The 11,813-nt window shown below is 42.5% G+C and overlaps 1 protein-coding gene across 1 annotated transcript; it reads right to left on the bottom strand.

The window, feature by feature from the left end:
• Nucleotides 1-220: 220 nt before the first annotated feature.
• On the bottom strand, nt 221-2,873 carry LOC147890065 (mannose-6-phosphate isomerase 1-like). Its single transcript, XM_087390914.1, has 5 exons — nt 2,210-2,873; nt 1,871-2,038; nt 1,552-1,767; nt 1,072-1,338; nt 221-928 (listed from the first exon to the last, which is right to left on the bottom strand). Exons 1-5 carry the CDS (start codon nt 2,522-2,524, stop codon nt 593-595), a joined length of 1,302 nt encoding a protein of 433 aa, XP_087247040.1. The 5' UTR covers nt 2,525-2,873; the 3' UTR covers nt 221-592.
• Between the last annotated feature and the right edge of the window lie 8,940 nt (nt 2,874-11,813).

Here is an 11,813-nt window from a genome sequence, read left to right on the forward strand (position 1 = left end):
GATGGGTGGAAAAATTAGTTTCGACTCTAGGAACAAAACGGCGGAGCTCCCACCTGCATCAAATGCTTGCATTGAAAGCCCCCTACAACAACCAATGAAATTGAAGAATTTTTTAAAATCAAAAACCCCCTATTTTACCTTTTGAAAGAACTGGAACCTTCACTAAGACCTTCCCTAAAGGGCAGGCCAAAAACAATCAATGGCACAATGCTTGTTGTAATGTCCCCAACAAAGAAAAGGTTGCCTGCCAATAGAAATGTATTCTTTTTCTACCACATCTACATGGCTTGCCTTTTTGATTACCCAAATAAACATCTTCAAAAAATCCAAATAACCACTTCTCAACTACCATGGATTACAAAATTGGACCCAACAGCTGCAACCTTAACATGACAAATCACTGCTTGATGCAGAGAATTATTTGTCAAGACCTAATCAAAATAGGGATTCGGCCTCTCAGAAAATGAATGCCATGACCATCAATACAGCGTATGTTGCAAATTTCTCAGAACTAAACTGGAGACTTGCCGCAGTACGATAGCATCTAAAGTTTACATAATCACAGATCTGCCCTCTAAAGGCTTTATTTTTCTCAATCTGAAAGCAGTTGACTGCTGACGCATGCTCGGTAGAGCTGCAGTCTTTGACTGGACTCCAAGCAAGATGCTATGTCAAGTTTGATGCCTGCTGGTATGAAAAATACATCTCCTTTCTTCAAATGAATGGTGCACTTGTCTTCCTCACAAGCTTGTGATATTAAACCTTCACCTTCAAGAACCAAAAGTACTGAAGGTCCAGGGACAGATGGAAGCACATCAGAATGCCCACTAGATAAATTGCATACATAAACCTCAAATTCCTCAAAAGGAGGTGAAAACCTTTTGGTGTAGAGGTTCACAGCTACTCCACATAAAATTTCAGGAGGGCCCTGCACACAAAAACAAGTTAGAAACCATATACAACTCAAACAGAGACAATAAGGAAGGGAAACTCATGATATGGAATTGATAAAGAAACCAAGAAGCACACTTATAAATGCAAACCTCACATTACGTCCAGCAAATATAATACCTGTCTGTAAGAAAGCATGGCACAAAGAGTCTGTGTGTCCTTATACTTTCGGGTCAACCCCCCACGTACAACATTATCAGAAGTAGCCATGCACTCCACACATTCCCCAGCCAGGTATGCATGTGGCTCATTTGCATCAAGATATAATGCCTCTCCAGGGGCCAAGCATACATAATTGAAAAAAAGACTAGACAAAACGCCCACATCACCAGGATACTGGTCTGCAAGGCGGAGCAGAAGTCGCTCTTTTGGAGTTAGAGGCCTTGCCTGCACATAAAAGCACGTCAATCAATCAGCAATTAAAGAAAAAGACGGACACCCAATAGCATGGTGATGAAATTTCCTATTAAGGCAACAGATGGTGATAATAAAGCATGTCAGTCAATCAGCGATTGAAGATGGAATATTAGAGAGAGAAAAGCACTAGCAACAATAAATGTCAGAAAGGTTCACATGAACAAGATTGGATCTGGAACAGGCCTGTTGTTCGTCTGAGAGCCTCGATATGATCTTGGAGAGGGCTTCAGTGATGACATCTTGGTCAGCAGACATGATGGCTGTAAATGCCGCTCTTAAAGGCACTTTTAATACATCCTTGCTCAAATGTGACACTGATAAATTCATGAGCGCTTTTGAAACAGATTCACCTAGCACACATTGAAGCTCTGGGACTTCTTCAAGTACTTGTTTAATTTCCTGAAAAGTTGGAGACATGAATATTCGAAAGTACACACAAGGAAAAAAAATACAAATGCCCGAATTGCAGAAAAAGGAGATGATTTCATGTGGTATGACATACCTGTGGACTTATAAAGCCACATAATGCTTCGAAAGGTGTGATTGCCAATGCCATCTCAGGTTTGTGGTTTGCATCCCTATAGATATTTGGATGAAGTTGATGCAACTGCTTTGCAAGTTTCTTATCTGGATGTGCTTGAATTGATAAGGCCTTCTGCACAGAGAGAACCTGAACATATCATCGCTGTTAGTTTGAGATGAATTTCTTGTTTAAAATCAGCTCATCTAAGCAACATCTTTGTTATGCTGAGTGTTCTGTAGGAATTCACAGTACTCATGCAAGGAATCCACAACCGATAACGGACTTTCTGCGATAACAAAATTCTTGCGCCCATCTTACCTTGAAGAGGAAGGGCAGATCTGGCCCCCAGCGTTGCAAAACTCTCTCACCCAATGCCTGCGGATTCCTTAGGAGCCAGTCCTTCAACGGCATGAAGGTTTGCTCAGTATCATCCAGCGCAATGAGCGAAGGGCCCGATTCGTGTGTGCCCATCCACAATTCAGCATAAGGTTTGTCTTCCAACATAGTGTCGGACTGCAGAGCATAAAGTCGGCCAACCTCGCTTTGCTCTCCATAGAGGCCCCAGTCATAGTTCTGAACTACGCATTTGAGCTTCCGTGCTCTCCTCTTCTCGATCGACTTGACCACTGTCATGGTGGAGTGTTGTGCTATCGGGGTCCTAAAGACGAAACTGACGACTTCTTCCGGCTCTCTCGCGCTTTTCGTGGGAGGGCTTGTCTAGCCACACAAGGTACCCAACACCGAGCCACCATCGTGAATCAGATCTACCATGTACGCGCATGAATCTGGCCGGCTGCAGCCGCGTAAACCGAGTAAGCAACGTCGTGAACCGAAAATTTCCTTATCCGGATTGACCGATGGGCAGAATTCCCTGAATTTGGGAACGCGGATTCTACCTAGTGGCGAATTCTGCGCCAGACAATTTTGAGGTGCATGTTACGGTCCCCCAGTCATGAATTTTCGAACAGGAAAGAGCTCCGACAGCGCAAGAAGTCTGAATCCTACACACTTCATCAAGTGGTTATCATAGCCGGATTATGAGCAGTTTCTTGACTCGCTTGCCGGATTCTCGGCCCGTCAAGGTCATGGGTTGGTGGAGGTGCAATCTCCACCGTTGGATCAAGCCCTCTTAAAATGGTTGAATGTGCCTCCCAATAACCGATAGTCGTCCCTGCCACATGGCGACCATCCGCTCCCTCACTTCCCTTGACGGTCGGGAAAAGACCATGTGTCAGCCTTCCCAATCGGAATCCAATTGGATTTGGCCCCCGATCGTCGAAATCTTGCCGGGTTCCTCTCGAGAAAGACCTCCCCATGGCCCTTCCTTACTCCGGAATGCCCAACTCTAGCTTATTCCTTGTGTCGTCAAGGCAGTACATGGCAGCGGCACAACTAGAGTTACTTGTTAGGCGACAGATGGCAGTGGCGCAACTTTTGTGTGGAGGACTGGTCAAACAATTTTCAAAGCGACATGTGGCAGCGGTGCAACCGGACTTAGTTGTTGCTGAGTAAATCGAGTTTAGAGCACATTCCCCACGATGGAGAACTTGAAGTGAGAGAGGTTTCATCGTGGAAAATAGGAACGAGCATGGGAACCAAGGAAACTCTTTAACCTCTGAATTTCCAGTCCATCTTCACGTTGAAATTTGACGTGCTCTTTGGCTCCAATGTCCCAAAAACCCAGCGAATCCGCATTTCAAGGATATTCTGCTCGATTTTTTCGAAGTTAAAGGAACCTCCTCAAACTATGGCAAAAACGGTGGAAATGGCAAATTATGCTAGTCAAGAATGATGGAACGTTGAATTCACTACCGTGGGAATGCACTCTTAGGGAGGATGTATTCCTGCTAATAATGTGGCAAACGGGCACATGTTAGCCGACATTTGCATCCATGTTCCTTTTGGGATGCAAAAGTAATAAGCATGGTATCTTTTTGGGCAATTAAACAAGCCGTAACCATAGCACCTCCCATAAGAACCATATCAATATGGATGTCTTGAGGGTTGAGCATTCATCATGAGATGCATAAGAACACAAAAAGTGAAAATGAAAGAAAAACAAAAAGAGACAACAAGCGTTGCAAGAAGAGATGCCCCTACAATCGACCCCTCTACTGCCACATCGTCTACAAAAAGGGAACTGCACCCAGTGTTATCTTAGGAAAGTCATCAACTCATGAACGTTCAAAAAATAATGACTACCTGCATACACATGATGATTCAATGTTTTACTTCTCTCAAGGACAACATGCAACCACTTGCAATAAGAATTGTATGTTAGCTTACAGTTTAGGACTCATTGTGAGGAATTTCTATTTGCTGCTTCAACCTAGGGAGAAGAAGCTCCATCTGCCATGCACTGATGTTTGCGAATCCACACCCAAAAACGGTCTAGATTCACAATCCAATTTGCAAAGGTTGGAAGCAGCAAGGTAGGAAGGATGTGTTTCATGTAGGCTGCCACAATGCTTGGATTGTCAGTAGATGTACCGATGCTTTGATCAAACCCTCGACTATCCCCCATATGAACACCGGTGAAGTACCGATGGGTTCCCACAAGACAGATTGTAGCACCACCTGAACTGTCAACTAATCTAGGAGCCGTCATACCATACAAAACTCGTTGTTCCTAACAATGTAGCGACCTACAAAGCACACGAGGCTCCCACTCAAGAATCTAACAGGTGCAGCCAAAGAGAGTTTTGAACTTTTGCCCAAATTCGAACTTCCAAACTTCTTCGTCGAACACTTCTGTCATAGTTGCAAGCTCGCGAACAGCCACCACTATGAAGACCTTTTCCATGGTGGGTGTGCAAATCTTCCATGTATCAGACTCACTACATGTGTCCATACCAATTAAGTCTTGCTTGGCATCTTCCAAGAAACGGTCCACACCTAGAAAGGAAAGAATGAACATGTCTTCATCGTCTCTCCCCAGTGAATAGGGCAAGAGGTACATATCTGATTCAACATTGCCCTTTAAAATGGAGAAGCTTGAGCCTGCCATGTATAAACCATCTACTCTTTTGCCTTCCCAATCTTTCAGGGTATTGAGGGGGTAGGGGCAGGGGATAGATATCGGGGTATCCACATTGTCTTTTCTACATGCTGGCATAAAGGGCCCCACCTAGGGCCCAAAGCTTTGACTCAGTTCGTCAAACCACCAACAAGGGACTAGCATTAGTCTCCAGTGTGATGCAGGAAGGCAGTGTGATGCAGGAAGGATTTCGGCAAGCGATTTGAAATTGGAGCAGGTGCCCTCAAGGGTGCAGCATTTAATTCTGCAAGGCATTCAAAATTGGCAGTCTATCAACTATGTCACCTTCATCTCCAAGTTCCAACCACCGGGCAACCACTTTGTTGCATTCATTTTGGATGGAGCTCTGCCGGGTTCGTCTCCAACCACCTCATTACATTTGTTGAACTTACTAGAGCAGGTAGGGCCATGTGTGCTAGCATGTAGCAACAACTATGTGGATACCCCGACATCTATCCCATGCCCCCTCACTACCACAAAAGATTGAGAAGGCAAATGAGTAGATGGTTTGTACATGGAAGGCTTGGACTTGTCGAATAGATACGTACCTCTTGTCATGTTCTCATTGGGGAGTGATGGTAAAGACATTGTCATTCTTTCTTTATTAGGCATGGACTTTTTCTAGAGCATCGAGCTTTGTTGAGAGCTCATGATGGCGACCCCTTCCTGTTAGCATCCCCACAAATTGAAGAGATTGGCTCATGTAGCTTGTGAGAGGGAAGACTCTTCTATACTATGTAGCTCTACAAGTCCGGCATGTTGAGCAACCTTCTGTCAAAGGAGATGTTGATTGTAAGTCCTCTCCATCGTGAGCCTACTCAAAAGGTACGCCACATTTGAATACCCAGTCCATCGTATTTCCTTATTCGTAACCAAGGACTCAATGAAGTCAGGCTCTTTTCTTTCATAGTTCCAAGGTTCAAAGAGAAGGAGCTTCATGGGCAAGTATGATCTGCATCTCGTGGCATTTGACAGGAGCTTTACTCAAAGCGGTGATGGAGTTCTATGCGATGAATTTATATGTCTATGTTTGTGTTCTTATGTTGCAGTAGTGCTGAGCTCCATACAATGCCATGCGATGAATTCGACATTGATGTTTTGGTGATGATTGCAATCGCGAGCGGTGTGACTATAGCATTTTGATTGCAATCGCAAGCAGTTTGGCATGTGCGGCTGTAGACCAATGACTTATCCATGATCACATACAAAAGAAGCTAGAAAGGCTTGAGGAATGGGCTCAACAAAAGAATATCTACTTATCTATCTAGTCAAGATTCATCCTTACAAGGATTGCGAATTTATTGTGCGCACTAATTTGAGGCACCTCCAATGCAGAGCTCAGTTGTCTAGGGCAGGCAGCTGTATTGAGAAAGAAGGCTACATTATGTTCTTTGGCTCTAAGATTTGTACAATTGTTATATTCAATATATAGCATTTCACATTTAACATATAGCATTTTGTGAATTTGAGCTTGAAATTGATTATTGTCAATTGAAAATGAGAGTAGATGTTCTGTTAGATAATTGGAAATCATTTTGCACTCCTCATCGGCACATAACCATACATTTTGTGTGGAGGGAGAGTTGGCACACTTCCTCTCCAAAAATTATAAGACCAAGAAACGTGCCCTTCCTTGGGTTTGTAGCAAATGGGTTTGTAGCAAGTTGCATTCAACACATAGTAATTTGCATTCATAGTGTTTGCATAGCACATAGGAATTTGCATTTTGCACATAGCACTTTGTATGTAGCATATAACTCTTGCAAACTACGACATTTTGGACAAAATGGAAGTTAACAAAATAGATACAAGAAAGGCTTTCCCATCTTGTCAATATGCTCTACACATAGAATCCTGGCAAGCAAGAAACCATATGTAAGAAGAGAAGCCCCAAACCAACATGGTATGAATTTTGAATTAAGGAACATGGTTTATTGGGAGTGATGGGACCTTCTACTGGACATTTAAAGTTCTTTAAACCCACTATTTGGATGAAGGCAAAAAGAAGTTTTCTTGCTAAAAGGAATGAAAGATTGAATTTTCTTTCTCATTGAAAAGGATGAAAGGCAAACCTTCATAGATATTGAAGGGATTATGATCCTTACCACCCATTTAAGAAATTTGTTGGATGTCTTCACAAGGCTGCTAAGCATTTATTAGAAGGTCTCCAATCCTATCAAAGATGGATTCATCATTGAACGAAGGACTGTGCCAATTGGTTCAACGTGATTGGAAACAAAGAGGTGACTTTGTAAGACACACTAGAATTACCAAAATGAACAAGAATAGAATGCCAGTTTGTGTTTGCTTTGTGCAAACAGAGTAGTTTGTATTTAAATCATTGGAAGTATCACATCCAATTTTCCACTAGACAAGAAGTCTTGTGATCCCTTGACACTTCAACTGCCTTCCCCCTTCTATAGAGAACAACTCTGCAATCTCCAGCAAACAAGATAGATGAAACAATATCTAAACATGAGTACAAAATTCATAAAACTACCCAAATATTATATGATACAGAACAAATAATATATTAAGCAATTTTTCCTTGACAAACTCTGCTACATCTTTCCCACCATGCCCATTAGAATTTTATAATTCGTCTTCCATGAATATAGACACATATGATCCAAATTTTCCAGAGGGACGAGGAGCGAAATTTCATGACTCCACTTACATACTGTGAAAGGCGTGAAATAGGTTCAGATCCTACAAGACAAAGAATATCACACACATGTTGATGCTCTGCGTGTCTGATCTTATCTCTAGTGGAAGATCTTGCACAGCACTAGCACTCCCACTTGGCCCCTATGATCACCCAAACACTACTACACATATGCACATGGTTATCACCACTACTATCGTGTCCTATTTTGGTAGCTTGTTGTATGTTTATGTGAGCGTATGATGGCTATGTTGCAAGGTATTGCATGCTGAATCTTATAGGCTAGTCTGATTAAATAGCGCGAGATGATCTAAAATTGGACAACACTGATTTACCAAAGTTTTCACCATCACAAGGCTTTAGTTGAACAAGAGCATTGTGCATCCCAACCTCTCCATCACTAAAGAAGCACTCGTGGTAGCCCCTAGTGCATCTCAGTTGAACAAGAGCATTGTGCGTCCCAACCTGTCCATCACTAAAGAAGCAGTGGTGCTAGCCCCTAGTGCATCACCCCCTTGGATATGAAGATGTATTTACACCTAGCTCGAGTGTCTAGAAGAGCACAAGAGCATCGAACTTGATAATATTGATTCCTATGAACTATTGAAAGAAGGGGATGGCAAACGCCATGACTAGCTCGGTATCTACGCTCGAATATGTTGCACCATGGATGCTTCACTTGTTTGCAAATCTCATTGGCCTCTACCAGATCATCAAATTCCTCTTACATATCTAATGTTCCCCACATCATCTTCTCCAAAAATGGCACACCCCCTTGTCGAGATAGACTCGTTAGAGAAGACTACTCGGTGAATCACACAAGAAAAGGGCTCCTATCATGATGACAGTTGAAGGAATGATGGACGAACCGAGGGAAATCCTCCAGCCCCAGGGAACAATATTTAAAGTTTCGTAATTCACAAGGAAAGCCTTGAAAACGCCAAAACTTAGAGCTACTAATTGGTTCATTCCATTCAGTCCACCTCATAACTTCTATGGGGAGCAACTTCCAACAGGTACAAAGGCACAACCTGCAGGGAAATTTTGAATCTAAGCTTCGTCTTTCTTTGTAAGAAGAAGAAAGCAATCCATACGTATATAATTCAATTAAAGCTCAAGATGCTCAGCTTGATTTGTAAAGCCAAGGCTGATTGCCAACATGATATGTCCCAATAGTAGCATTGGTAGGCCTAAGTAGCATCATTGAGGACAAACCCAATAAGGGAACAAATCCCTCATGTCATGATAGAAGCTATCCTCCCATACCTGCTTGTAAAGTACGAGGTAACTAATCTTGCTAGATAGAGCGAGGAGGTGAATGCTGCTTACAATAGATGTCACTGGCGATAAACCTTAGGAAGTAACATCCCCTCAAAGCATCAATGAAAGAGCTCAAACTATAGTGGCAATATTTTTAGGTAGGCTAAAAATTGCATGACAAGTGGCTCAAGGAGAGCTTGAATGGCACTATGATTCCTGCCTAATGATAGTAAAGGTTTAGAATGTTGAGGCCTCCATGACATTCTAGTGAACAAACAAAATGAATATTGATGATATTCAAAAGGCCTGCCCAAAAGTGGGTATTGTTGCTTTGCATTACTTATGGAATGCCAAAGGACTTCGTCTCAATCTCTTCCTTCATAATCTTTGTGATCACCAACACGTTAGCAAAGAGCAAAGCATTGAAGCATAGAACATTGGCTTTGTGTCTTGACCTGCATACACAACAATCCCTAGTCCAAATCCCTAGTCCACAATAACATAGACAACACAAGAAGAACATGGTAATGGAGTTGTGGATGGGTTGGGCTGGCCAATCAATGAGATACGATTTCATGTGACGTGTAAATGGGGATGTGCAAAAAGACATGGGCGGATCACACATACTTGTGCATAAACACCAAACAGTGAGCTAGATAGATTTTCTTTCCGATGGACAACAGCATCCATCCATTAACAACGCAAAAAAAAAAGCCTGAGTACAAAGCTAAGAGGACTGTGCTTAAGCTTGTGGACAATTCTACAACTATACTAAAGACTGGCTTATTTCATATCAAATGTAAGTCTAGTATGGCATGCGAATGATCGCAATTGTTATTATGGGACAGATAAGTGGGTAGCATCGTGAACAAACAAACGAATGCATATACTTGGAGCATCTCGTGGTTAGAGAGGAATGCAAGAGGCAAAGTCTATAGCAAGCAAGACCCAAATTTTGGTGCATGTAAGCGAGACAGAAGCGATAGAGGAGGGGGTGATGGACCTAGGAGCGAGAGCACCAAGTGCAGAGGAAGCGTTCCAAACATGGGTGGAGGGTTGATGGAGTTGGGCTCAGAAGAGGTGAGGAGAATGGGACATGGAGAGCAGCAAGGAAGGAGGATGAAGGGGGAAAGAGGGGAAGCAAACATTCCCAAAATCAAGGCCAGATTCTTGGCTACAAGAACCATAAGTAGATCCAACGTGTACCACACTCACCGTAGCATTTGTAGGACAAAATCAGCATTGATTGGCTAGCCACCAATCGAAAAACTAGGATTTTAATTTTAAAAAAATCTAGCATTTTTCTCTTTCAGCATGCCTAAACATCTACTAAAGCCTACCCTATTGGGGGCAGGCCAACAAGCTCAAATTTCATGTTACACAAAGCTTCCATGTTTTCCAAATGCATTTCATTGCTTGTGACATGACGACATCCAATATCTTTTTATCTCAAACTAAAAGTGGCAAGTCAAATTGTATTTATGCCATAATGACTCGCTCAAATTTTTTCAAAATTGCACACACACATCTCTCTCTCTCTCTCTCTCTCTCTCTCAAAACAGACACACACACACATGCGCACACATGCGTGCATATGTATTTGCGCATGCTGTATTTCTTGAGTAACTAATGGCATAGCCAAAAATAGCCCAAGAGGAGGAGGAGGAGAACAATGCTAGGAGAAATAAATTCCCCAACCAATCAAAAGAAGAGGCACAGGGCACCAACAGCACTACCCTTTTTCAAAGAAACTCAAAGATGAAAAAGAATGGTTACATTTAAGAGTATGCCTACCACACATTTGTCCATACATCATTGTATTCATAAAAGCAGAGCTAATAGCATCTACTATAGGTCACTGGGAACTCTGTTGTATTGCAAGCCCTTCTCTTGTTTTTGTAGAATCCTATGACTCGTTCTTGCCCTTTGCTATGTAGTCTACAACTCCTTTCAATTTCTCAAGGCTGATCTCCTTATCAAGAAAGTCTGAATCAGATTTAGATATAATCTTGGGATGAGACTGGCTACACTTAGAACCTGTTAGTAGCTTCTCTAGTGTAATCATCTCTCATTCCCAAAACATGTTGTTCATAATGTGTGGTGACCAATTTTAAAATTTTAGAGTTAGTTGAGACTACCTTGTCATTATCTCTCAACCCTACCTTGGGCATGCTTTCTTGTTAAGCTCCTGAACATGACCCACCGCCGCTGATTTATTGTTGCTAATGTAGTGACTTGGAACCCGTTGCTTTAATGGTCCTCACTGCTTTATTCACCCATTACGTTATTCAGTCTCGTTGGTTTAAGAGTCACTGCTATATTGCTAACGTGGTGACTAATAATGCAACAACTCACTAAGTCATTACTTTAAGGTAAACACAACAAGACTACTTCTTTCAGGGTCAAGAAGGCATAGAGGCTCTGATTATGGCTAGGTAAGTAGACAGGGTAGGCGATACATGCACCTGAGGTCAGGGAGGGTGATAGGTCTTGAACTCGAACTAGAGGATAGTGATTCCAACCACATCCTAACAGATCCATCTAGTGCCGTACTATCAATTCCGTCCGAGATCTCGACCTTAAGCTCATATTCAGTACAATTCTATGAGTGAAAACCATCCTTCACAAGGACTTCTGAGCCTTGGGTACTTGGGTATTGGCCTCCTAGTCCCAGAGGATGGAGGAATAATCAGATGGACTTTGGGGATAATACCTTCCCACAATCAATGGCCCCTCATCCCAATCTATTCGCAACTTGGGGGGAGCTCTGGAGAGCACTCCTTCCCCACAACTTCATTCTATAGGCTAGTTCCAAACGTGAACATACTCATACCAAAGCCCATATTGATAAGATTAGTAGACTCGAGCCCACCCACCACGTATGCCAACTCCAAGTCCCACGAGGCCAAGACCATCCATTCTGATTCCTATCAGGCCAAAAAACCTTTATAATCAGCCCC

This window comes from Dipteris shenzhenensis, chromosome 19 (genome assembly GCF_047967505.1).
Source record: "Dipteris shenzhenensis isolate YYH24624 ecotype China chromosome 19, Dip_SZ_1.0, whole genome shotgun sequence".
NCBI classification, from domain to species: Eukaryota; Viridiplantae; Streptophyta; class Polypodiopsida; order Gleicheniales; family Dipteridaceae; genus Dipteris; species Dipteris shenzhenensis.